The 25763-nt window shown below is 40.0% G+C and overlaps 1 protein-coding gene across 6 annotated transcripts in view; it reads left to right on the forward strand.

Annotated features, from left to right (window-relative positions):
• The window catches only part of HGSNAT (heparan-alpha-glucosaminide N-acetyltransferase), a 48605-nt gene that overhangs the window by 18844 nt on the left and 3998 nt on the right, over positions 1-25763 (forward strand). For 3 of the 6 annotated variants that reach the window (XM_063079819.1, XM_063079818.1, XM_063079817.1), the window contains exons 8-18: positions 47-123; positions 804-834; positions 4561-4721; positions 5663-5778; positions 7346-7467; positions 8387-8513; positions 9764-9850; positions 11659-11736; positions 12388-12458; positions 12547-12659; positions 13446-16607. In XM_063079819.1, the coding sequence (XP_062935889.1) occupies positions 47-123; positions 804-834; positions 4561-4721; positions 5663-5778; positions 7346-7467; positions 8387-8513; positions 9764-9850; positions 11659-11736; positions 12388-12458; positions 12547-12659; positions 13446-13627 (1165 nt within the window). In that variant the 3' untranslated portion in view covers positions 13628-16607. Of the gene's footprint in view, positions 1-46; positions 124-803; positions 1003-4560; positions 4722-5662; positions 5779-7345; positions 7468-8386; positions 8514-9763; positions 9851-11658; positions 11737-12387; positions 12459-12546; positions 12660-13445; positions 16608-16707; positions 17273-25763 lie in introns of those variants that run through there. The other 3 variants (XR_010021792.1, XR_010021793.1, XM_063079820.1) reach the window with 3 other exon arrangements.

The following is a 25763-nucleotide window of genomic DNA, read 5'->3' on the forward strand; positions in this document are numbered from 1 at the left end:
TATCACATTGCACACCCTAAATGCGTTCTCTTTGTTGGCTTTACAGGATAGCTCTCATACTCATGGTCTTCGTCAATTATGGAGGGGGAAAATATTGGTACTTCAGACATGCAAGCTGGAATGGTAAGAGCTTTCTTACAGGTAGCATTGCTTGCATAGGTCCATCCGGGGAACTGCAGGTCAGGAGAAGCACTTGGCATACCCTCAAGAGCTCCAGAGATGAGGCACGTCAGCCTCTGCTGAGCCACTGAGCTCCTGCCCCCTAGAATGACCTGTAGATTATTCTGGAGCCCTTTGGTTTTGTTCTTCCTCTTGTGAGCTATGGATCTATAATGCTTTCTTGTAATAACATGTAGACTCTAAAGGTTTCTGCTGTGGGGCTGTGGACTCTGCAGAAGACGTTAAGAATTTGGTTGTAAATGATCATTGTCATGTTTTAGATATGCCTTTTATTACAGCCACCATATTCTCTAGGTTCTGTCTCCTAAGACATGTGTTCCTTCTTAGGATTCCATTGAACTGGGGTTGGTCTGAGTGGTGCTGAATAATAACTGTGAATCTGGCCTGACAGGGTTTGAACAGTGGACTTGAATAGCACTGCTTAAAGATAACAGACTTGTCCACACACTTCTAGTTCCCAGGCCCAGTGATTGATTGCAGAGTCTCAAGGGAGCGTTTGTGTGTGTCCCCTTCTCTATCTGCGTCTACTTTCTGTGTCTTCCTTTCATGAAGTCCATTCTAGATTTAGGAAGTATTTATGCTCCAGAGTGCTTTTGCTTACTGTTTGTGCTTGTGTTCTGCAGGACTGACGGTGGCTGACCTTGTGTTCCCGTGGTGAGTTGGCAGTCAGCCTTCATCTCTCCTGCAGGTCCTCTCCAGTCCTGTTTTTCAGATGATGCTGGTGCCTCTCTCTGAGACTAGCCTTGAGCTCTGGACCACAGACCCGTGTTCTGCTGTTATGAGATGCTTCCAACAGTTGTGCTACTGGCATAGTGCTTACACGTGTGTATAAGAGATGAGAGATTTTGTGGGGAACGTTTTGTTAGCGTAGATGTAATATACCAGATCCTGAAATCTTGTAGGAAATCATAAATTTTTAATATGTAGTTAAGTTTCAGTAATCCTGAAAATAAGTAGAAAATCATATTTCCTAAAAGAAGTATAGTATATTGGTATCAGTAGCAGGGCAATGATAGTAATAAATTAAAATTTAGAATAACAGTGGAGTAACCAAACTGTGTGATCATGCATGGTTTCTTATTTGTGTTAAGGGACAGTTCCTGTGTGATATGGAATTTGTCTCTCTGCTCTCTTGCATTGAACACTTTGCTCCATCATTAGGAAGTAGCTGTGGTTGTAGGTCTTTGGTCCCTGGTGTTTTAGCACTGATATAAACTTGGGGTTTTGGGGGTGATTCTTTTGAGGTTCCCTACAGAGAAAGTTCCCGTTACTAGAGGCTTTTATATGATTAGGTGGACCCAGGAAGGGAAACCGGATACACCAAGGACTGCAGCAGCAGCAAACCCTCATCCCTGTGAACCACATAATTATTTTTATTTATTTATTTTTTTGTGGCTGGCCAGTATGGGGATCCGAACCTCTCACCTTGGTGTTATCAACACTGTGCTCTAACCAACAGAGCTAACCAGCCAGCCCCTGATCCCCATAATTAGAAAAATCAGTATTCTCTTTTAAAGAAACAATTTATGGATAATTTAATATGGAAAATGAAAGGAAAGGAAAAATATGTGTGACTCAGACCAAATGGAGAAAAAGAAATTAAGCTTTCATTTTTCTTTTAAGAGCAGGAGTGAATTTAGAAATGATTGAGATGTTTTGTTTGGTTCTCAGGGACTTTGCGGCCATGCTAATGAATGTCTGGTTATTAGGACTGTGACATCTTCATCGTCATTTCTCTGTGATAACTAAATGGAAGGGTTGTTCTTGGAAATTCAATTTAATGCTAAAGAATTTTTCTCCTAAGACAGGACTTGAAGATGCACTGTCACAAACCTCACAGCCCGAGAGGGCTGTGTTTCAATCTCTTCCTCAACTATCAGCCTGATGTTAATTCAATAATTGGTTACTTGAAACAAATCTTGTGTTGATTCTCTTTATTGCGGGCTCGGTTCCAGACCACCACAGTAAAGCGAATATCACAATAACGCAGGTCTCCCAGTGCGTGTACAAGTTATGTTTGCACTGTCCTGTAGTCTGTTAAGTGTGCAATAGCATTATGTCTAAAAAAGAATGTACATAACTTAATTAAAAATTACTTTCTTGCTAAAAAACGCTAATGATCTTCTGAGCCTTCAGTGAGTGGTAATCTTGCTGGTGGAGGGTCTTGCCTCTGTGTGGATGGCTGCCGACTGATCAGGGTGGTGGTTGCTGAAGGCTGGGGTGGCTGTGGCAACCTCTTAAAAGAAGATGGTGATGAAGATTGCCACAATGATTGACTCTTCCTTTCATGAAAAATTTGTCTATAGCATGTGATGCTGTTTCATAGCATTTTCCCCACAGGAGAACTTCTTTCAAAATTGGAGTCAGTCCTCTCAAACCCGCTGCTGCTTTATCAACTAAGCTTATGCAATATTCTAAATCCTTTGTTGTCATTTCAATAAAGTTCACAGCATCTTCACCACGAGTAGATTCCATCTCAAGAAACCACTTTCTTTGCTCATCCATAAGAAGCAACTCCTCATCCCATAAAATTTTATCATGAGATTGCAGCAATTCAGTCTCATCTTCAGGCTCCACTTCTAATTCTAGTTCCCTTGCTGTTCCCACCTTATCTGCAGCAACTTCCTCCACAGAAGTCTTGAACCCCTTAAAGTCATCCATGAGGGTTGGAATCAGCTTCTTTCAGACTCCTGTTAATGTTGATATTTTTACCACCTCTAGGATGGTGGATCCTTTTCAGAAGGTTTTCAATTGACCTTGCCCAGATCCATCAGAGGAAACACTATCTAGGGCAGCTATAGCCTTGTGAAATGTATTTCTTAAATAATAAGACTTGAGCGTCAGAATGAATCTTTGATCCATGGGCTGCAGAAGGGAAGTTGTGTTAGCAGGCATGAAAGCAACGTTAATCTTGTCCATCTCCTGAGCTCTTGGGTGACCAGGTGCAGTCAATGAACAGTAGTATTTTGAAAGGAATCATTTTTTCTGAGCAGTGGGCCTAAAATATTCAGTAAACCATGCTGTGAACAGATGTGCCATCCTCCAGTCTTTGCTGTTCGTTTATAGAGCACAGTAGGTTTCGCATGATTCTTAAGGGCCCTAGGATTTGCAGAATGGTAGATGAGCACTGGCTTTAACTTCAAGTCACCAGCTGCATTAGCCCTTAACAAGAGAGTCGTCCTGTCCATTGAAGCCAAGCATTGACTTCTCTTGAGCTGTGAAAGCCCTAGATGGCATTTTCTTCCAGTAGAAGGCTGTTGTGTCTTCACTGAAAATCTGTTGTTCAGTGTGGCCACCTTCATCAATGATCTCTGCTAGACCTTCTAGATCACTTGCTGCAGCTTCTACATCAGCACGTGCTGCTTCGCCTGGCACTTTCACATTAAGTAGGTGGCTTCTTTCCTTCAGCCTCACGAACCAACCTCTGCTAGCGTCACACTTCTCTTCTGCAGCTTTTTTACCTCTCTCAGCCTTTGCAGAACTGAAGGGAGTCAGGGCCTTGCTCTGGATTAGGCTTTGCCGTAAGGCAGTGCCGTGGCTGATTTGGTCTTCTGTCCAGACCACTAGAACTTTCTGCATATCTGCAATAGGGCTGTTCTGCTTTATCATTCATGTGTTCACTGGAGTAGCACTTTTAATCTTCTTCAAGAACTTTTCCTTTGCACTCACAACCTGGCTAACTGGAGCAAGAGGCCTCGCTTTTGGCCTGTTTCAACTTTAAGTGTGCCCTCCTCACTAAGCTGACTTGTTTTTAGCTGTTGATTTAAGGTGAGAGACATGCAACTCTTCCTTTCACTTGGATACTTAGAGGCCATTGTAGGGCATGCGTTGAATAATTCAATATTGAATAATTTCAATATTGTTGTGGCTCTCAAAGGGAGGCCTGAGGAGAGGGAGAGAGGTGGGGAACGTCTGGTCAGTGCAGCAGACAGAACACCCACAACATGTAAGTTTGCTGTCTTAGATGAGCGTGGTTTGCAATGCCCCAATATAATTCAATGGTAACATCAACGATCGCTGATCACAGATCACCATAAGAGATATAATAATAATAAAAAAGTTTAAAATATTGTAAGAGTTACCAAAGTGTGACACAGACGTGAAATGAGCACGTGCTGTTGGAAAAATGGTGCTGATAGACTTGCTTAATGCAGGGTTACCACAGACCTTCAGTTTGTAAAAAATGCAATATCTGAAGCACAATAAAATGAGGTATGCCTGTACAGGGGTACTCAAAAAGTTTGTGGAAAAATGGAATTAAAAGTTAATACAAATCTTTCCATGAATTTTTTGAAGACTGCTTGTATTATAAAATATTAATATATAACAAAAAATTGGAAATGGCCACCTGTTAATAGCTGGTTTTCTTTTTTTTTTTAGGTTTGTATTTATTATGGGGTCTTCAATTTTCCTGTCAATGACTTCTGTACTGCAACAGGGATGTTCAAAATTGAAGTTGTTGGGGAAAATTGCGTGGAGGAGTTTCCTATTAATCTGTATAGGAATTGTCATTGTGAACCCCAATTATTGCCTTGGTCCATGTAAGTATTTTATGCTCTGTCAGTATATATTCAGCTTGAGATATGGAAACTATATGTTGTAATTTGAAAGAAATGTAATTTCTTCATCTCAGGTACCTGCAAAAAAACCAGTTATTAGAAAAGCAAATACAATGTACAATGCTTGTATAATTTGGGCCTTTATTATTATCATTACTATTATTATCTTGGAATTTTAGACATCTTTGTTGTTACTTTAGTGGTGCGCAGTGAGACAGGAAAGCTGAGGCTTTGGGTTATGCCCCATGCTTTGTACCAGGATCAGAATTGGGAAAGGCAGTAGTCTCTTTCCTCAAGGGGCTTAAGCTGTCATGAGCAGAAGAGGACACAGACATCTAGACAGTCATCTGTTGAAGCAATCAGGCAATAAGCACTTTTATTGAAGGACTCTACACACTAGGAGGAGATATAAGTCACTTCTAGTTGATGTCACATAAAAGTGGTTTTGATAGAACTCCAAAAAGTGAGCCATTGTTCCCAGTATGATTCCTCATAGGTTTTGTTATAGGCTTGTACTCTTGCAGAGATATAATCATGTAGCCTATAGGGCAGGGAGAGTCAGTCAGTAGCTTGTGTTGGGTCTGCAAGTTCCTGGTGGGCCTGAGGCTTGAGTCCATATTCCTCATGGGAAAGGGTCTGGAGATGAACTTCAGGGCCAAGGGTAGTCCCTGCTCTATCCCCACACCTGAGGTCAGCTTCCTGTTTAAGTTTGAGCCATGTCCCTGGCCGTCCTCCTATTGAATGGGATTGGCCTGTTTTTGAAACTTTGTTTGTGCTGTGTCCCCTGACCATGTGTATTTCCATCTCCAGGAGCTTAAAAAGACTTCCTTAGGGGTGTTTTCCCCCTTAGAAAAAAATAATGTTGTATTGGGATAAGATGACAGATGTTGGCTAACACTTTACCTAACTCGTATCTTCTGCAGTGTCTTGGGATAAGGTGCGAGTTCCTGGCGTGCTGCAGCGGTTGGGAGTGACTTACTTTGTGGTTGCTGGGTTGGAACTCCTCTTTGCTAAACCTGTGCTTGAAAATTGTGCCTCGGTGAGAAACCATGTTTTTAAAAAAGAGAGGAGGAAAAATCACTATACAGTTTTTAGAACTTTCTTTTTTAGTTCTGAGTACAATACTGTACTCCTGCTAATGCATTCTTCTTTCCCCTTCACTTAATTATTTTTATTTAAACTTTGTGTCAATATTTTATTGTGGTTAAAAAAAACATTTAACTTGAGATCTACCCTCTTAACAAATTTGTTGGCATGCAGTAATCAAATGCATTCTTGATGGCATTAAATAATGTCACCATCATGCAGTTTGCTAGTTCAGTCTCTTGGGGTATTATTACCAATTTTTCATTTTTATTTTGGTGTCTACACAAAAATGTGCCAAGGTGTATGGTATGGGAAGAAGACAGTGTTGTACTTGGCTGTTTATAATTCTTCTGTGTAAGAAGTGTGTCAGTGTCTCATCTCCTCTGTGATTACTTCCTATCTTACTATGAATTACTGAGTCAAGTTTACCCAGGTAACAGTTATCCTGCCCCCCCCCCCTTACAGGTAAAAATTCAGTAGAAATATTTAAAATCTTCCATTTGGGGACCTTGTATTAGTATGTTTTGTGTTGCTGTAACAGAATACCTGAGACTGGGTAATTTATAAAGAGCAGAGGATTTTTTGGCTTACGATTCTGGGACAGCTGCATCTGGCACGGGCCTCAGGCTGCTTCTCCTCATGATGGAAAGTGGCAGGGAGCCAGTGGGTGCAAGCAGATCACATGGCGAGAGGAAGCAAGAGAGAGAGAGGAGGTGCCAGGGGCCTTTTAAACAACCAGCTCTTCTCAGGGGAACTAACAGTGAGAGCTCACTCATGATCCCCCACCCCCCCATGAGAGCATTAATCCATTCATGAGGGATCTGCCCCCATGACCCAAACCCCTCCCAACATTGCCAGGTTGTGGATCAGATTTCAATATGAGCTTGGCGGGTACAACACATCCAAACTCTATCAGTTTTCTAGCTTCTTTCAGAATATGTAACTAGAAAATTTATCATTGAATCCCAAGTCCTCTGGGTTCTTCCCGTACGATTGCTTGGTTATATATTTTTGGAGTGCATTTTGGTCATCATTACTTCACCTCCTCTTCTGTCGTTGTCTGTATATCGTTGTCCTCTGGCAAATGAAGGCACACCTGGAGCTTGCATAGCGTGTCTGTCACCGTGGTGGTGTTCAGCCTTCCGCAGTACAGCGGGTCATTCAGGGCCATCACGATTGGGTGAGGGGTTCAGTGGGACACGAAGATGGGATATCCACCCTTTCTTCATTCAAGAACAGCTCCAAAAGCTTAAGTTTTATTTTATTTTTTACTCAATTTATTCTTAATGTCTTTTTTTAAATAACATCTTTACTGAGATATAATTCACATATCATAAAACTCGCAATTCAGTGCTGTTTAGTATATTCACAGAGTTGTGCACCCATCACCACTGTCTAATTCTGGAAGGTTTTCAGCACCTTCTAAAGAATCCCTGGGAATTTCCAAATACATATACTGTATATTTGCTCCATTCTATTTGTATTTAGTTCATGTGTGTTTTTTTCTGCCCCACCGTCAGGAGAGAAGCTGCTCTGCTCTGCGAGACCTCACCTCCAGCTGGCCCCAGTGGCTTCTGCTTCTGATGCTGGAAAGCCTTTGGCTGGGCTTGACGTTCTTTCTACCAGTTCCTGGGTGCCCTAAGTAAGTAAACCCTTGGAATAATCCCTTTTTGCATGTCATTTTGTGCCAAGTCAGTAGTTCTAGGCTTGCAACTTGCAAATTTCTTTTTTTTAAATAATTTTTTTCATTGTATGTATTTATGGGATACAGTTTGTTGTTTCAATACATGCATATATTGTGTAATTTTCTAATCAAAATAGCATATCTATCAATAAAACGTCATTCCTTTGGTTATAACATTAAGATCCTCTTTTCTGGCTGTCTTGAAATATACAGAACAATATTGTTAATTATTGTCCCCGTAAGGGCATCAGAATTTATTCTTCCTGTAACTTTGTACCAACCTGCCAACCATTCCCTGCCCCTCCTGCCTTTCCCTGCCTCTGCTGATCACTGTTTCTGCTCTCTCTTTCTCTCTCTTTTTTTTCTCTTTCTCTCTCCTTTTTTTCCTCTCTCTCTTTTTTTCTCTCTTTCTCTCTCTCTTTTTGATTTTTTTTAATTGACCCATGAAAATTGTGCATATTTATGGAGTAGTGTGGGTTTTGGGTACATTTGTACTGTGTGCAGTGATCATATCAGGATGCTTAGTTTATCCATCACCTCAAACATCTGTCACTTCTGTCCATCATTTTCAAATTTCTCAAGTCAGAGGAACTCTCTTTCACTCTCTCTTCTCCTTTGAGGCATACTTGGCATTGGGTGTCCAGAGAAATGTCCCTGTAGGGTTGTTTGAAGGTCACCTTGAATAGAAATTGGGCCTCCCCCTTAACAGTGTGGGGAGCAGCCAGGTCAGAAGAGGGCTGCTGAGAGTTCATGGAGCCGGAGGACTATTTTGGATTTGTACATTTTGAGGCTTTTCAAATTCAGCTGCTTAAATAGCCAATATATACCACTGTCCCTTCTGAAGCTTTATCATCTAAATATGCTTTCACTTTCCTAGTGGCTATCTTGGCCCTGGTGGCATTGGAGATTTTGGGAAATATCCAAATTGCACTGGAGGAGCTGCTGGTTACATTGACCGCTTGCTTCTGGGAGATGACCACCTTTACCAGCATCCTTCTTCTGCTGTGAGTGAGACTGGCTTTTACTTGGACCTGGAAGCCTAGGGTCTCTGAAGTGAAGGGAAATAGAAGGCGCTGGCCAACTTTAAACTGTGTCCATTTAATAAAATATGGTGGGAACTCATTTTTATTTGAAAAGTTGGCTTAGCGACTTTCATGTTCATCATGTGGTGATATGTAAACATTATTTTGGATTTTAAAGTGGGGATGCATTATGTAAACTGAGTAGCATAGTGCTTCTGTGTATGTCTCAGTTCAGAGTTCCTGGCAGCACACTCTGAGACAGATTCATATGCAGGAAGTTTGTTAGGATCTTTGTTGGGCCAACACCTCCTGGGGAGTGGAGGAAGCAGGACTGGACAGGGGGATGTTGAGCTGCACTGTGGTCCCAGCAAAGGCCCAGCTGACCTCCTGGGAATCTAGGGTGGCGCTTCAGAGTTGTTCTGAATTGGGGTGAGGGATTGGGCTATTTATATCCCTGGTTGGATGTGGACTGCCCCCGGCAAGGGGGTGACTCCTGGAGACACAGCTCTCTTTAGTGAAGGACAAATCCAGAAGAGGGACTTGGTTTTTGACCGTTAATACTTCTAGCAACTGCGGGATGAATGCTTCAGTCCTGAAAGGACTGGGGGATCTGAGTGGTGCACTGCTGCATCTGCTACACTGTACATTTCAAGATTTCTACAGTTTCTGCAATAACATTTATTTTTCAGTAAAAAATTACAAATGTATTTTTAAATGTTATTTGCCTTAAAAGAAGATAGGAAACTGTCTATGTTACAATAGAATAATTAAGAAAGAATAAATCTGAAAATTACAAAGGGTATTATGCATTATATTTGAAACTGGTTAGGGATGCCTTTTATTGCCAAGTATGGGGCCCAGTCGGGCCAGCTGAGGTTCAGGTGGCTGCTGCTGGACCCTGGCTTATCCTTGGGGCTCTGTCTCTCTCTCTTTTTTTTTTTTTTTAACGAAGTTTAACTGAGCAAAGAACAATCATGAATTGGGCAGCCACCAGGACCAGAGGTCTGCCCTGTGGTCGGTTCTCTGTGTTTGTTTTGAAGTGTTACACACTACACACTTTCTTGGCCAGAAGTATTCTGCCTATAATCCCCCTAAGTTGGCAATAAATTCCTGGAATAAAAACCAAAAAACATTAAATACTGGATTGCATTCAAGTTTGTGACTACTCTAAAAGCTGTTTGTGTACATGTTTGTGGTCAGTGAATATTGCTTGCTTTTTCTGTTTTATTAAGGTGCTTTATCACACTAAGGTGGCCTATGATCCAGAAGGAATCCTGGGGACCATCAACTCCATTGTGATGGCCTTTTTAGGAGTTCAGGTATTTGTTCATTTCATTAGGGTACATTTTTCTGACAGTTTATGATTGTTGATTTTTCACTTAGTACCTGAGATTGGGTAATTTATAAAGAACAGAAATTTATTTCTCATGGTTCTGGAGGCTGGTAAGTCCAAGGTGATGGCACTGGCAGTTTTGCTGTCTGATGAGGGTCTAGTTTCTGCTTCCAAGACAGCTCCTTGGACGTATGTCCTCTGGAGGTGACCAAGGCCATGTCCTCACACTGGGGAAGGTGGAAGGGCAAAGAGACCAAACTCACTGCTTCAGACCCTTTTGTAAGAGCATTAAATCCATTCGCCAAGGCAGAGTCCTCATGACATAGTCACCTCCCAGAGGCCCCACCTTCTAATACTATCAACTTGGTTATCAGGTTTCAGTATTGAATTTTGGAGGGGCACGTAGATTCAAACCATTTGGTACACTTTACATGGCTTCTCGGTATGCATATTTCATGCCAAAGTCAATACAGGTTGTCCTTGGTTTATGTCATGAAATTTTATTAAAATTCTGAGCAGTCTGGATTTTTTGAAACTATTATTTTTCAGACTAGTGTTTGAAACTATTGTTTGAAGGGAGCTAACTGGGAGGGGGAATAACTTGTAAAGCGGTGTTTATAGAACTTTCTGCAGTGATGAAGATATTCTTTGTCTGTGCTATCCAGGGGGGCAGCCACAAACCAGGTTAGCTCCTGAGCACTTGAAATGTGGCTGGTGTGACTGAGAACTGAATTTTTAACTTTATTTAATTTAAAATTTAAATAGTCATGTGTGGCTAGTGCAGATCTAAAGCATATACATTTCGGTGATAAAATAATTTTATACATTATTTAGAAACACTGCCTTTATCTCTATAGTACTTTATAGTTTGTACTGTGCTTTTACATATAGTCATTTAGTCCCTGATATGCTCTGTGGGCAAATCTGCCTGCTGGAGCAGTCTGTCCAGGCAGAGGTTGCGAGTGAGGACCTGGAGCCGCACTACCTGGGTTTGAACCCAGCTCTGCCACTTACTAGCTGGGCAGCCTCGGGTGTGTTATTTGACTCCTCTGTGTTTCAACAGCACCTACTTCTCATAAAGGTGTTGCGAGGATTCAGTGAGTTAATTTGTGTGAAGTTCTAAGAACTGGCACCTAGAATACGTTCATACATTATTAACTCTTTATCTTTTCATGTTTTCAGAAAAAATATTTTCTACAGAGTTCATATTTCACTGTTTTAAAAATGTTTTTCTTCCTCCGCTTCCACCCTGTCCCTGTGCCTCTTCCACAGTGCTGCCAGACTGGGCCATCTAGCAGGACAATCTGAGCTGGTCCCTTGTCACTTTTGGGGGGAGTTATCCTTGACTTCCTATCACCTATGGAAGAAAGCCCCTAACTTGAAGTGAGACCCACAAAGCCACCCTGCCTCCCCCCTTGTCTGCCCTTCCCACCGTCCAGCCCTCCCGCGTCACCCACAGCACCTCGGAGGCACCACCGCGCTTCTTCGCTGTCCCTGGCGCGCGTCTGCGTGCTGTTCCGTTACGCTCAGAGCGCTCTTCCTGCCTGGGCCACCTTGTGCCTGTTGACTCTGCTACGTCCCTCCTCCCCTGAGTGCGTGCTTCATCTTTTGGTCTCGTGGTCCTCTCTCAGTCTCCACTAAACGAGGCCAGGGGTAGTGTGTCATTCTTCCGTATAATCTCAGTATCTAGTGGCGTGCCCAGCAAATGAATTTGTTTGTTGAGTGATTAAGACAGTGGATGAAATAAGAATGTCTTAGGTGATTCCCTTGGTCATGCTGTGTTTTCTTCTCCAGGCAGGAAAAATACTACTGTATTATAAGGATCAGACCAAAGACATCCTGATCAGATTCACTGCCTGGTGTTGTATTCTAGTGAGTAACCAATGTTCCTCAATAAAATTCCTTTTCTTCACACATAAACACATTTAAAAAGAAATAAAATTTTAGCCACACTGGTATCATAGCTGTTACCACATCGCAGCAGGTAACATTCTTCACTTGAATAACAGAAGAACAAATCTTTACACTTAAATTCTCAGGTTTATTTTACTAGGAAAATGTCCTTATAAATAAGACAGTGTTTGCCATCAAACATCCATCCAGGAATACCTGAAGAAATGTGGGAGGTATGGATTCTGTGAAGGGAGCCAAATCAGAAAGTCTAGGCAAATAATGACAGGTTTCCATACATCAACTTCCAGATTTATATGTGGAAAAAGAACTGCGAGGTTGACTGACTGTGCATTTTACGCCTGAACTTGCAATCATGTTTCCTGCAGGATTCACTCCAATTTATCAATTAGTTTACCTTCTTCAACTCAGAGGAATGTGACAGGTATTTTTGGAGAATATTTGTTAGTTATGCATATTAAAAATATGTTTCCAGTTAAAAGAGTAAACACATAAGGCACAATTTTCAGCCCTCCCTAAGCAATTAAATAGCTGATATTTTTTATCTTGAAACACAATTGTTGTTTGAGATAATAATATAAAACTTTAATATCCTTCCCCTTCCCATTATAGGGGCTTATTTCTGTTGCATTGACCAAAATTTCTGAAAATGAAGGCTTTATTCCAGTAAACAAAAATCTCTGGTAGGTATAGAAAAAAAAGTGTCATTTTAATATTGATGTTTTCCAATGTTGAAATGTGCAGCAGGACACTGTGTTCACCTCTTCGCAGGTCCATTTCCTATGTCACCACGCTGAGCTCCTTTGCCTTCCTCCTCATGCTGATCCTGTACCCAATTGTGGATGTAAGGGGATTGTGGACAGGAACCCCGTTCTTCTATCCAGGTAAGTCACCTCCAGCCCCTAACAGAGGTGGCGATGGTGACCACGTGGACTGGCCCGGAGACCTGCTGGGCATCCTCAGTGCTGGGACTCAAGTCACTTCCCTGGTGGCATGTTTCCAAAAAACAAGCCGAGGGAGAAGGCAGTAGGGGCCTGCTGTCGCGGGTCTCACAGCGTTGTTGCTGTTCTGAAGCAGTCCACCCCATTTTTACCCATTTAGATTGAAACAGCTTATGAGACCCACTTGATGCTTCAGGCATTACTAAATTTTAGAGTATCAGAAATGATCCAGGGCATATTATCAAGGTTCTAATACTTAATAAATGGGACTGTGCTTTCTTTCTTAATGTAAATGCACTACCTTAAAGATTAGGCATTATAAGAAATATCAAGAGGTGAAATCAAAAGATAAATGGAATGACTTAGATGCAGTTCTACCCAAGGACTGAGAGACAGACTAGGTAATTTCAATGATTCATTTCAGCCCTTTGAGTCTAGTAATAGTTACATTCTTTGGACCTCCAGTTTTCTGTCTAGAAAATATGTTAATAATTTTAGTTTTCCTTTCAGATTTAGTATTCAAGAATTACATTGTTATAGAAAGAATCTTTTCTAATAATTTTTAATATAGTTTACACTTACTTACAAGATATGTATCACTTATTTTTTTGGTAGTAGCCAATAATGTGAGTGCATGCTTTTTGTTTTTTCACTGAACAAACTTCAGGAATTAAATAGATGATCATATGTAACTTAGGAAAACCATTGTCTTCTGTGTCTCTCCTTAAGGAATGAATTCTATTCTGGTGTATGTCGGCCACGAGGTGTTCCAGAACTACTTTCCCTTTCAGTGGAAGCTGGAGGATAACCAGTCACACAAAGAACATCTAACTCAGAACATAGTCGCCACTGCTCTCTGGGTGCTCATTGCGTACATTCTCTATAAAAAGAAGATTTTTTTGAAAATCTGATAATTCCCACTGAAATGTGTTGCTGGAAGATTCTAGTGGGCCTGGGGGGAGAACTGAAGCAGGCTTTATTAAAGGGAATCATTAATTATATAATCGATAGGATGCATATTTCCAGATTACTCGGGACATGCGGATATGCTTGAACAAGTTTAACCAGGACATGGCTCATCAGAACTCTGCCTGTGCGTTTGTGACTTACATATTTGGAATGTAATTGTCTATTTTTCTCCATCTTCTATGGGAAATGGATCTGTTTGGAATTTCATTATAAGGAGATCTCCTTTAACTTTCTAAAAGGTATTTCCGTGGGTACTTTGCTTCTGTGATGGATAAAAAATATGAGGTCTGATTCTTATTGGTTTTGTTTTCCTGAAACTGCCTTTGCATGTGTACACACACGCCAACCAAAAATACCATTATTTCTGTTGTGGCTGACTATAAAGCTTATTGAATATGATGTGTCATAATATAGTCTAAGGTTTTTTGGTTAAGTGCAGTTTAATGTCTCAAGAAAGCCAAAGTAATTTTCTTTTCAAATCTGCAAGGCTTTGATGGGTCCAAAAAATGTCTTTCTATCAGAGGCCAAAAACCTTTTCCCCACTTGAAAAAAAAAAAGTTAAAATACAGATATGTTATTCCCAACCAATCTTGTTTACCTTCCTACCTACCTATCTGTCCATTTGTGTATCTGTCTGTGCATCTAGACGGTAGCTAGGTCCCCAGGGGGTAGCTGTGGAGGAGAGGAAAGTCTTCTCTTGCTTGTGGGTCCAGGTTTGCCATCCCTGCTGTGTAAAGTCTGGGCAAGTCTCTTGGCCTGTCTGGGCCTTTTTCCTAATCTGCGAAATGAGGGGGATGCATATGACCTCTCAGATCCCTTCCAACTCTTAGATGTGGTGAGATAGGGTACATCTGTGGCTTTTCTGGAATCTTCCTGCTCGTAATCACAAAACTGGTGGGAGAATACACAAAGATAAACAGCACTGTTCATATGATGCATCGTCATGCTTATGACTTTTCTGCGAGAATTCCATGTATAAGGAAAATGACAGGAGGTTTGAACTTTAGACCACCCTTTAATGGGGAGGTGAGGCCATCTCAGCCTGTTCCTCTGCCTCTCAGCTGTCCCCACTGCATGGATGACTTCTGGTCTGTATTCCAAGCTCTAACCCCTGCCCTGCCAGGCCCTCCTCCTGATGTCTGCCAGTATCTCAGGCTCACTTCTTCCCGCCTCTCTCTCCCCAAATTCAAACCTTTTCAGATTTTTCTGTTTTGTGAATGACCATTCTGTCTCTAGGTATAAAATGCTGCCCTTTTCTCACCTGCCTTACCTCCACTGTCCCCACTTTTCCACATTTAGTCATTGCCAGGCTCATCCCCCACATATGCCTGCTTCACTGTCATTGTCACTGCCTCACTACTCCAGTCCAGACTCTTGTATTCATTTTTAAACTGGCCTTCTTCCCACAGTCCCTCCTTCTGGGAAGTCACTAATCCATTGCCACACCAGTCTTTATAAAGCAGAGCTCGGATCTAATCACCTCTGCTGGAAAAACTTCCATTGAAATGAAAACATCTTTGCCTGCCACGTCAGCTGATCCCACATGTGTTTCCAGCTTTCTTTCCCCGTCCCCTTTCACCCACCCTACTATTCCAGCCTAGTTAGACCCTCTGCACCTCCGTCACATAGGCAGTACCTCCTGCTTCTGATTTTGATAATAGTCTTCCTAGATTACCTTTTCCTCTTTTTTTTTTTTTTTCTATCTCCATTTGATCTTGATCCTTATTTTTTTTCTATCTGCATTTGATCTGTCATTTTAAACCCCTTCATTCTAAGGCATCTTCTCTAATCTCTTATTTTCATCCAAAAGTAGTGTTTTCTTCCTCTGGGTTCTCATAATATTGGTATCAGTCTCGTTGCGTTTATCGGTTCCTGCCTTGTGTGGTAGTTATTTTTGTACATGTCTGATTTCTGATTTCCCATGCTAGACTGTGAGCTTGCCACCGACAGGAATTATGCCTTGTTCCTCTGGGTATTTCTCATGGCACCAGACTGTGCCTTTTACATAGCAGGCACTAAATAAACGTTTATTAAAGCAAAACAATGGTGGCTTTTTCAAAAAGATATTTAAGTGCTGATGAAATTAGCGTGATTCTGGATGGGGACAGTCATCTCTGAGGAATCCTGCTACTGCTCTTTCCTTGCAGTGAGCCATCGTGGATGGTCACACCTGTGTCATCCCGAATTTCAGCAATTAAAGCTGAGTTTGGCCTCTCCAGATGAGTTATCTAGAAACATTTCTCAATCTGAGTATTATATCAGTTAGGATGTCTTGAGCCATAAGGAACAGGAAATCCTGATTCTCACGAGTTATAAGGAAAACTGGTCTCACAGAAGTCTTGAGGGAGCTGGGCTCCAGCCTGTCAGCTTGCTCTCAGCTAGCAAGATGCCTCTTCCGTGATTCCAGGTGTCACACACAAACACAGCACTCAATGGAAGGATAGGACATCTCCTCTGAGTGTCCCTTAGTTTTATCAGCCAGAAAGCCCTTCCAGAAGCCTCCCAGCAGCCTTCTCCTCTTGTCTAGAAGTACCTCACTTGGCTGTTCCAAACGTAGCAGTGACAAAGGAACTTGTCTGTGTGGAGGAAAGTGATTACCTGAACAAAATTCCTTTGGGAGGGGAGCGGGGAATGTGCTGGAGGTGAGTGGCAGAGCAGGGACATGGTCGTGGGGAGACAACCAGAGAGCGACGGCTGCACCGTGCGGAGACGTAGACAGGTGTGGAGTGCTTAGGTAGTAAGGCCAAAGATACTGTTCTACGGGGGAGGGATGCAAAGGACACTTCAGTTCTTTTTTATATAGATATTTCTAATTCCTGTTTATAATTAAGTGAATAACTGCTGCCCTTATAATCATAAAATGTATCTTTTAACTGGCCAATAAAGGGCATCTTTTAGAAATGTATAATAATCCAGTTTGTATCAAAGGAGTTTAAATGAAATTTCAACATATTGAGTTTTGTTTTTTTTTTTTCTTTTCTTTTGGTTTTGTTTTGGGTCTGTATATCCACGTTCATTGTAGCACTATTCACAATAGCCAAGATATCGAACCAACTTAAGTGTTCATTAGCGAATGAATGAATGGATCAAGAAATGTATATACTCACAATGGACTACTATTCGGCCTTAAAAGAGAAGGAAACCCTGTCATTTGTGACAACATGGATGAACGTTGAGAGCATTGTGCTGAGTTAAGTCAGATGAAAAGACAAATGCCACTTATGTGGAATTTTAAAAAGGTACTCATAGAAGCACCATAATATGGTGCTTACCAGGGACTGCAGGGGGTGAGGATTTGGGGAGATATTGATGAAAGAAGACAAAATTTCAGTTGGACAGGAGCAATAATTTTAAGTGCAATGTGGTGACTATAGTTAATATGTTACATGCTTAAAATGAAAGATGTTTCTTAGAAAGCAACATATACACTATGTTGAGAACATTGTTTCATCAGCAAATGGATTTGATTACCACACTAATGCACCTGGTGAGTGGTAAAAGACATATGTTTAAAGGATGTTTCCTAGAATGCTGCTTATTTACAGTATGTTGTGAAGTATTTAAAGATATGTTTAATATATATTTCTTTCTTAGAATATCTTTTATTTCATGTTATTTCAAAGAATGGATGTGTTGACCATACTGTAATGCATGTAGTTAAGTGCTAAGGATACGTGTTTAAAAGTTTACTAGAACACCATACTTACAGTATGTTCAGAACAGTGTTATTTCATGTAATGGATCTGTGCTGACCCCAAGAAAATATAGGTAGTGAAGTGCAAAAAATAATGTTTCTTAGATTGCTACTTATCCCATATTGAGAAACTTTTTTTCATCAAACGGATGAGGTGACCACATTTTAATGTGTATAGTGGAGTGTTTAGAGACATTTTTAAAAGTTGTTTCTTAGAATGCTATACTCAGTTTAAGAACAGTATTATGTCTGAGAGTGGATGAGGTGACCAAAGTGTAATGCATGTAGTGAAGTGCTAAAAGGCACGTTTTGAAAATATTTGACTGTTACTTATATACTGTTTTGAGAAGTATTTTTTCAGTGAATGGATGTGTGACCACACTGTAATGCATACAATTAAGTGTTTAAAGGCAGTAGTTTAGTGATATTTGTAGAGTGATACTAATACACAATGTTGAGAACTGTTATTTCAGTGAATGGATGTGGAAACATGCTGTAATACATGCAGTGTAGTGTTTAAAACATTTTAAAGATGTTTCTCAGGATCCTATTTATACACTACGTTGAAAAGACTAATTTCAGAGAATGGATATGGTGACAACAGTCTAATGTAGTGAAGTGTAAAGATGTATTTCAAAGATGTAACAGCGTGCTTCTTATGGGAAGAGTGCTGTTTTAGATAATACGATGCACACACTAATGCATGGAGTGAAGTGGTAAAGGATATATTTAAGAGATGTTTCTTAGGTGATTTCTTATACATTATGTTGAGAACAGTGTTAGTGAATGAACGTAGTAACTATACTTTATTGCCTGTAATGTATTGCTTAAAGACATGTTTCAAAGATGCTCTTAGTAATAATACACGATCTTAAGGACAGTGTTATTTCAGAGAATGAATATGATTACCACAATGTAATGCATACAGTGAAGTGCTTTAGACACAAGTTTTAAAAATGTTTCTTAGAATGCTCCTTATAAACAATGCTGAGAAAAGTGTTATTTCATGGAATGAATGTAGTAACCAGTGTCATGCTTGTATTGAAATGCTAAAAGACACATTTTAAAAAGATATGTCTTAGAATGTTACTTATACACTGTTTTGTAACTAGTGACCCCTGGACAGAAAGAGAATTAACCAATGGCACGCACTTCCATTTTCATTACCCTCACAAATGGAGCTCAGAGTGCACATGCCTAGGCTTGGAAGCACGTTCAGTCTGGATGCCTCTATGAATATGAATAACAACCCACTTGCAGATCCAGAGTGTGAGCACCCCAAAATCAAACCTTCCTCATCTGCCAATGATATTTATTCCCTGGCTGCCAGATCTCTTCCTGTGCCCAAACTGCCCCCTGGGGAGCAATGTGACAGTAAGGAAGACACAGAGTTTATGACTTCCTCCTTCAGGACTGTAGGGTTTTAAAAGCCAGAGCTGAAATGGCTTTTGCAGACCACCCAGAGTTCATGAGCTTGTGATTGTGACCAGCAGATTGACAGCTGTACATGTGAAGCAGTGTATAACACTTAGTCCCAAGTGCCACCTGTCATTGCGAAGACCACCTTTGGTGAAGGGAATTTTGCCACAGCCCATGCCAACTCTTGCCCTGAGGAATCAGAAAATGAATGATATCCCTAAGCTAGCTGTGAGAACTTGGAGCAGGAGAGCTAATGCCACCTCCCCTCAGAGATTGAGCCTGAACCTCTTGTTGGGAAGTAGGCTGAATGGGAGCTGGCTGATGCCCTGGGGGTTGGAGTTGCCCTGGAACGGTGCCCTATAGTGGCTCGTCTAGAATGTCAGGGCGATGAAAGGGTTGATTTGGGATGGAACTCTTTGATATATCGCGGAGCTTTTATACCCAGCTGGAGTGGTAGGCCAAGGGCATTTATCTATTGTGCATTAACAGTTGATTGACAGCAGTTGTCTTACTTAGAGTTAACAAGCTATACATTAATTGGTCCATCAACAATCTTAAGAACTTACACAAATCCTTTGTTTAGAAACAGGATGTCTCACCCAAGTCATGAGTCCCCGCTTCAAGGCTGTGAGAACTTTTAGAGAACTGCTTGTGTAGGGAAGACATCATTTCCCCCCTTTTTTGAAGAAAACGTTCCTCATGAAAGCATTGATAATCAATTTTTTAAAAAATGTATTGAATCAAAATTGATTATACATATTTTGGGGGTTCAACATTGAGATATGTTGATCAAATCAATATTACTAGCACATATATTGTTACAAATCGTAATTATTCTTTATGCCCCTTGTCCAATCTCTCCCCATCCCCCTCTCTCCCCTCTAATTATCCTAGATTCCTTCTCTCCTGAAAGGGTAATGGTTACTCTGTTAATTTGTTGCCTAGATGATCTGTCCAATGCTGAGAGGTGTGTTCAGGTCCCCTGATATTATCATAGAGCAGATGCTTCTTCTGTCACTCTGAAATGGGCTTTGTGGAAAGAGACATCGTCTTGTTTTCTTTATCTCTGCTGGTGACTCTCCTTGTGTCAATGCACTCCAGTCGCTGGTGAACCATCTGCGTGGTGGTTGTGGCATCTAGCTGCTTTCATGGCAGCCATGGTTATGGTGGTGGCTGTGGTGGGCCACCCACATGGAGGTGATGTTTTTGGAATGCTCCTTGGTGCTGGTGGTGTGCCTGATTTTGAGGAGTGTCTGGTTCCCAACTCCATGCCTTGGGTCCCCGGACAGGCTCCAAGGTGCTGGTGCAGTGTGCCTGGTTGTGGGAAGGGGGCCCGGTCCCCAGATCCTTGTCTCAGGTCCCCAGATGGGCCCTGAGGTGCTGGTGCAGTATGCCTGGTTGTGGGAGGGGTGCCCAGTCCCCTTCTCCATGCCTCGGGTCCCCAGGCGGGCCCTGAGGTGCTGGCACAGTAAACCAGGTTGTGGGAGGGGGGATGATAAATTTTCTAATTGGAAAGGATCCCTCAGTGGCTCATTTCCAGGTAGTCTTATCCCATATTAGGGAAGGGGGGAAAGTGAAACTGCAATTAGGCCAGATGAGAGAAATCTGCAGTGGGGTCTGGAACTCACAAGAAACATGCTATTTTATAACCAATATTTCCAGTTGCATCCTTTTATCAAGAGAGGGCAGATTCTTATTGAACTTATGCAAATAAGCATATTGCCACAAAAATTGTAAAGATACATACAAGAAGTTTTCATATTTTGGAGGAATCAAATAGGGAAAAGTCAAATACTTTCAACATTGTTCATAAAGTATATTTTACCAAATTGCTATAAGTTATAGACAGCTTAAGAGAGAAGTTTCCTTAGATCTGAAAAGGACCAAAAATGAAAGCTACAAAACATTATGTTTATCTGTTATTTAACTTCATTAATCAATTTTTGCTTTGCTTGATCTTAATTAGCACTTCTATAAACCCTTCAGTTTTCTTCAGTAAAGTTCTGAAAGACTTTTACTTTGTCCATTGATCTTAAAAAGTTATTTGAAACCTGTGTTTGAACGTTTTCATTCTTTCCGTTTTCACCAACTGTGGACAACAAGACTTAAAATGACCATGACAAGAAAATTTGGTTATTTCCATGGCATACAACAATCTCAAATTACCAAAATTATGACTGATAGCATTTATACCTAGACACACCAGTTTTCTAGGAACCTTATACAATTTGGGGGCACATATTAGTAACATATCAGTATAACACAAAGAAGATCAAACATCATTTCTTGTTTTGACAGTGCTTCCCATACAGTTTAATCTATCAGATTAGCCAGTTGGCTTTAATACTTCCCTTTTATATATCCTTTGAGAAGTTCTGGGGCCCTTGAAATATCTCAAAGTTAGTACTAGTCAAAAAGACTAAATTTCTAGAATTTGGTTTTGGAAAGTTTGCCAGAAGACAAAGGTTTAAAACTATTAAATAAGTTCATATATCACTACAATATCCTTTCATAAATTGGCCCTTCACAAACCGTGATTGCAACTAACTCAGACCTTCTGTTTTTATCCTGTACTTCCTACTTCTTAAATAGTCATTTTACTCAAGGACAAAAATACACTACACAAGATGCTTTCTCACACAAAAGTATTCTGTTTTCTTTTTAACCTTCCTAACCACAACTACATCTTCCTATCCATAGCTGTCTTCACATTTCCTCTTTTCCTACATACTTGTTTCTTTTCTATCAATACTGTATTGACCTCATTTGGCTAAGAATTGCATACAGAATGATCTTTCTGGTTTTGTCTGGGTTCATAACTTTAGCCTTAAACCCAAGCAAAGCTGTATTCTCATAATTCTGATAATATTTCTCATAGTCTGATTTTCTTTTTTATTTTATTTTATTTTAACTTCTCAATATACATTGTAGTTGATTTTTGAACCATTTACCCATTCCCCTCCTCCCCTCCCCTCCCCCCCACATCATGTCTGTTCACTTATCTTAACAAGTTCAAGAGTTGTTGTGATTGTTGTGTCTTTCGCCCCACACCCTTTATTTGTTTATTTATTTTTAGCTCCCACAAATAAGTGAGAACGTGGTATTTCTCTTTCTGTGCCTGACTTGTTTCACTTAATATAATTTTCTCTAAGTCCATCCATGTTGTAAATGGCAGTGTTTCATTCTTTTTTATAGGAGAGTAGTATTCCATTATGTAGATATAACAGTTTCCTTATCCACTCATCTGGTGATGCACATTTAGGCTGGTTCCAACTCTTAGCTATTGTAAAGAGTGCTTCAATGAACACTGGAGAACAGGTATACTTTCGACTTGGTTATTTCCATTCCTCTGGGTATATTCCTAGCAGTGGGATAGCTGGGTCATATGGTAGATCTATCTGCAATTGTTTGAGGAACCTCCATACCATTTTCCATAGAGGCTGCCCCATTTTGCAGTCCCACCAACAGTGTATGAGGGTTCCTTTTCCTCCACAACCTCGCCAGCACTTATTCTCAGTCTTTTGGATATTAGCCATCCTGACTGGAATGAGATGGTATCTCAAATTGGTCTTGATTTGCATTTCCCAGATGCTGCGTGATGTGGAACATTTTTCATGTGTCTATTGGCCATTCGTATATTTTCCTTTGAGAAATGCCTGTTCAGTTCCTTTGCCCATTTTTTAATTGGGTTGTCTTTTTGCTGTAAAGTTGTTTGAATTACTTGTATATTCTGGATATTAACACTTTGTCAGATGTATATTTTGTCTGCACCACACTCAGCCAGTGCACTAACCGGCCATCCGTATATGGGATCCGAACCCGGGGCCTTGGTGTTATCAGCACCGCACTCTACCGAGTGAGCCACGGGCCGGACCGTATATTTTGAAAATATTATCTATCACTTGGTTGGATGTCTTTTCAATCTGTTGATTGTTTCTTTTGCTGTGCAGAAAGTTTTTAATTTGATATAATCATATTTGTTTATTTTTCCTTTAGTTTCCAGTGCTTTTGGGGTCATATTCATGAAGTCTGTACCCACTCCTACTTCCTGGAGTGTTTTCCTTATGTTTTCTTTAAGGAGTTTTATTGTTTTAGGATGTATGTTTAATTCTTTAATCCATTTTTGAGTTGATTTTGATATATGGTGAGAGGTATGGGTCTAGTTTCATTCTCCTACATATGATTATCCAGTTTTCCCAAAATCATTTGTTGAAAAAGCAGTCTCTTCTCCAGTATGTTAACTTGCTGCCTTTGTCAAACATCCTATGGCTGTCAGTGTGTGGGCTGATTTCTGGGTTCTCTATTCCATTGATCCATGTGTCTGTTTTTATGCCAGTACCATGCTGTTTTGGTTATTACAGCTTTGTAGTATAGTTTAAAATCAGGTAGTGTTATGCCTCCAGCTTTATTTATTTATTTATTTTTTGCTCAGCATTGCTTGGCTATGTGTGGTCTTTTGTTATTTCATATAAATGTCTGGTAGTTTTTTCCATTTCTCAAAAAAAGTCCTTGGAATTTTGATGGTGATTGCATTGAATCTGTAGATCACTTTGGGTAGGATGGACATTTGCACAATGTTAATTCTTCCAATCCAAGAGCATGGGATATCTTTCCATCTTCTTATGTCCTCTTTAATTTCTCTCAACAATGGTTTGTAGTTCTCTTTGTAGAGATTTTTCACATCCTTGGTTAACTTTATTCCTAAGTATTTTATTTTTTTGGTGTCTATTGTAAATAGACTAGATTTCTTGATTTCTTTTTCTGCATGTTCACTGTTGTAGTATAGAAATGCTACTGATTTTTGTGTGTTGATTTTGTATCCTGCAACTTTGCTGAAATCATTTATCAACTCTAAGAGTTTTTTTGTAGAGGCTTTAGGCTGTTCGATATATAGGATCATGTCATCTGCAAACAGGGACCAGTTTGACCTCATCTTTTCCAATTTGGATGCTTTATTTCCTTCTCTTCTCTGATTGCTCTGGCTAGTACTTCCAACACTATGTTGAATAGGAGTGGTGAGAGTGGGCATCCTTGTCTAGTTCCTGTTCTTAAGGGAAAAGCTTTCAGCTTATCCCCATTCAGGATGATATTGGTAGTGGGCTTATCATATGTGTCTTCAATTGTGTTGCGATTCTTCCCATCTGTACCTAACTTGTAGAGAGTCTTTATCATGAATGAATGTTGAATTTCCTCAGATGCTTTTTCAGTGTCTACAGAGATAATCATATGGTTTTTGTCTTTGCTTTTATTGATGTGGTGTATCACATTTATTGATTTGTGTATTTTGAACCAACCTTGCATCAAGTGCGATGAATCCCACTTGATCATGGTGTATAATTTTGTGTATGTGTTGCTGTATTCTGTGAACTAGTTATTTTATTGAGGATTTTTGCGTCTATATTCATCAAGGATATTGGCCTGTAGTTTTCTATTTTTGATATATCTGTGTCTCGTTTTGGTATCAGGGTTATGTTTGCCTCATAGAATGAGTTTGGGAGAATGGCTTCTGTTTCAATCTTTTGGAATAGTTTGTAGAGAATTGGTATCAATTCCTCTTTGAAGGTTTGGTAGAACTCTGCGGTGAACCATCCTGGTCCTGGGCTTTTTTTTGTTGGGAACCTTCTGACAACAGCTCCAATCTCTTATTGTTATTGATCCATTCAGATTTTCCATATCTTCTTGGCTCAGTTTTGGTAGTTTGTATGTGTCCAGAAATTTATCCATTTCCTCCAGCTTTTCAAATTTGTTGGCATATAGTTGTTTATAGTAGTCTCTAATGATTCCTTGTATTTCTGAGGTATCAGTTGTAATATCACCTTTTTCATTTCTAATTTTTGTTATTTGAGTCTTCTCTCTTCTTTTCTTAGCCTTGCTAAAGGTTTGTCAATTTTATCTTTTCAAAAAACCAACTTTTTGTTTCATTGATCTTTTGTATCATTTTGGGGGTTTCTATTTTATTTAGTTCTGCTCTGATCTTAATATTTCTTTTCATCTACTAACTTTGGGTTTGGATTGTTCTTGTTTTTCTAGTTCCTTAAGGTGAAGTGTTAGATTGTTTACTTGCCATCTTTCCATTCTTCTAAAGTAAGCATTTAATGCAATAAATTTCCCCCTTAGTATTGCTTTTGCAGCATCTGACAGGTTTTGATATGATGTATCATTATTTTCATTATTTTCAATAAATTTTTTGACTTCCTGTTTAATTTCTTCTTGGACCCATATGTCATTAAGTAGAATGTTGTTTAATTTCCATGTGTTTGTATAGTTTCCAGAGTTTCATTTGTTATTGATTTCTAATTTTAATCCATTGTGATCTGAAAAAATACATGGAATAATTCCAACTTTTTTGAAGTTGTTGAGACTTGCTTTGTGACCTAACATGATCTTTTCTGGAGAATGATCCATGTGCTGAAGAGATGAATAAATATTCTGAGGTTGTTGAATGGAATGTTCTGTAGATATCTGCCAAGTCCAATTAGTCTAAAGTGTTGTTTAGATCTTGTGTTTCTGCCTATGTGATGTCTCCAATGTTGAGAGCAAGGTGTTCAGGTCCCCCACTATTATGGTGTTACTATCTATCTCATTCTTTAGATCTAATAGTGTTTGTTTTATAAATCTGGCTGCTCTGATATTGGGTGCGTATATATTATGATTATTATGTCTTCTTGATGGATATATCCTTTTATCATTACATAGTTGCCTTCTTTATCTTTTTTTATGTTTTTTGCTTTAAAGTCTATTTTATCTGATATAAGAATAGCTACTCTAGCTCATTTTTCATTTCTATTTGCATGGTATATCTTTTTCCATCCTTTCACCCTTTTGTATGTGTGTCTTTACAGGTGAGGTAAGTCTCTTGAAGGCAGCATATTGTTGGGTCCATCTTTTCAATCCAGTCAGTTAGTCTGTGTCTTTTGAGTGGGGAATTTAATCCTTTTATATTTAAAGTTATTATTGAAATGTGT

This window comes from Cynocephalus volans, chromosome 15 (assembly GCF_027409185.1).
Source record: "Cynocephalus volans isolate mCynVol1 chromosome 15, mCynVol1.pri, whole genome shotgun sequence".
NCBI lineage: Eukaryota > Metazoa > Chordata > Mammalia > Dermoptera > Cynocephalidae > Cynocephalus > Cynocephalus volans.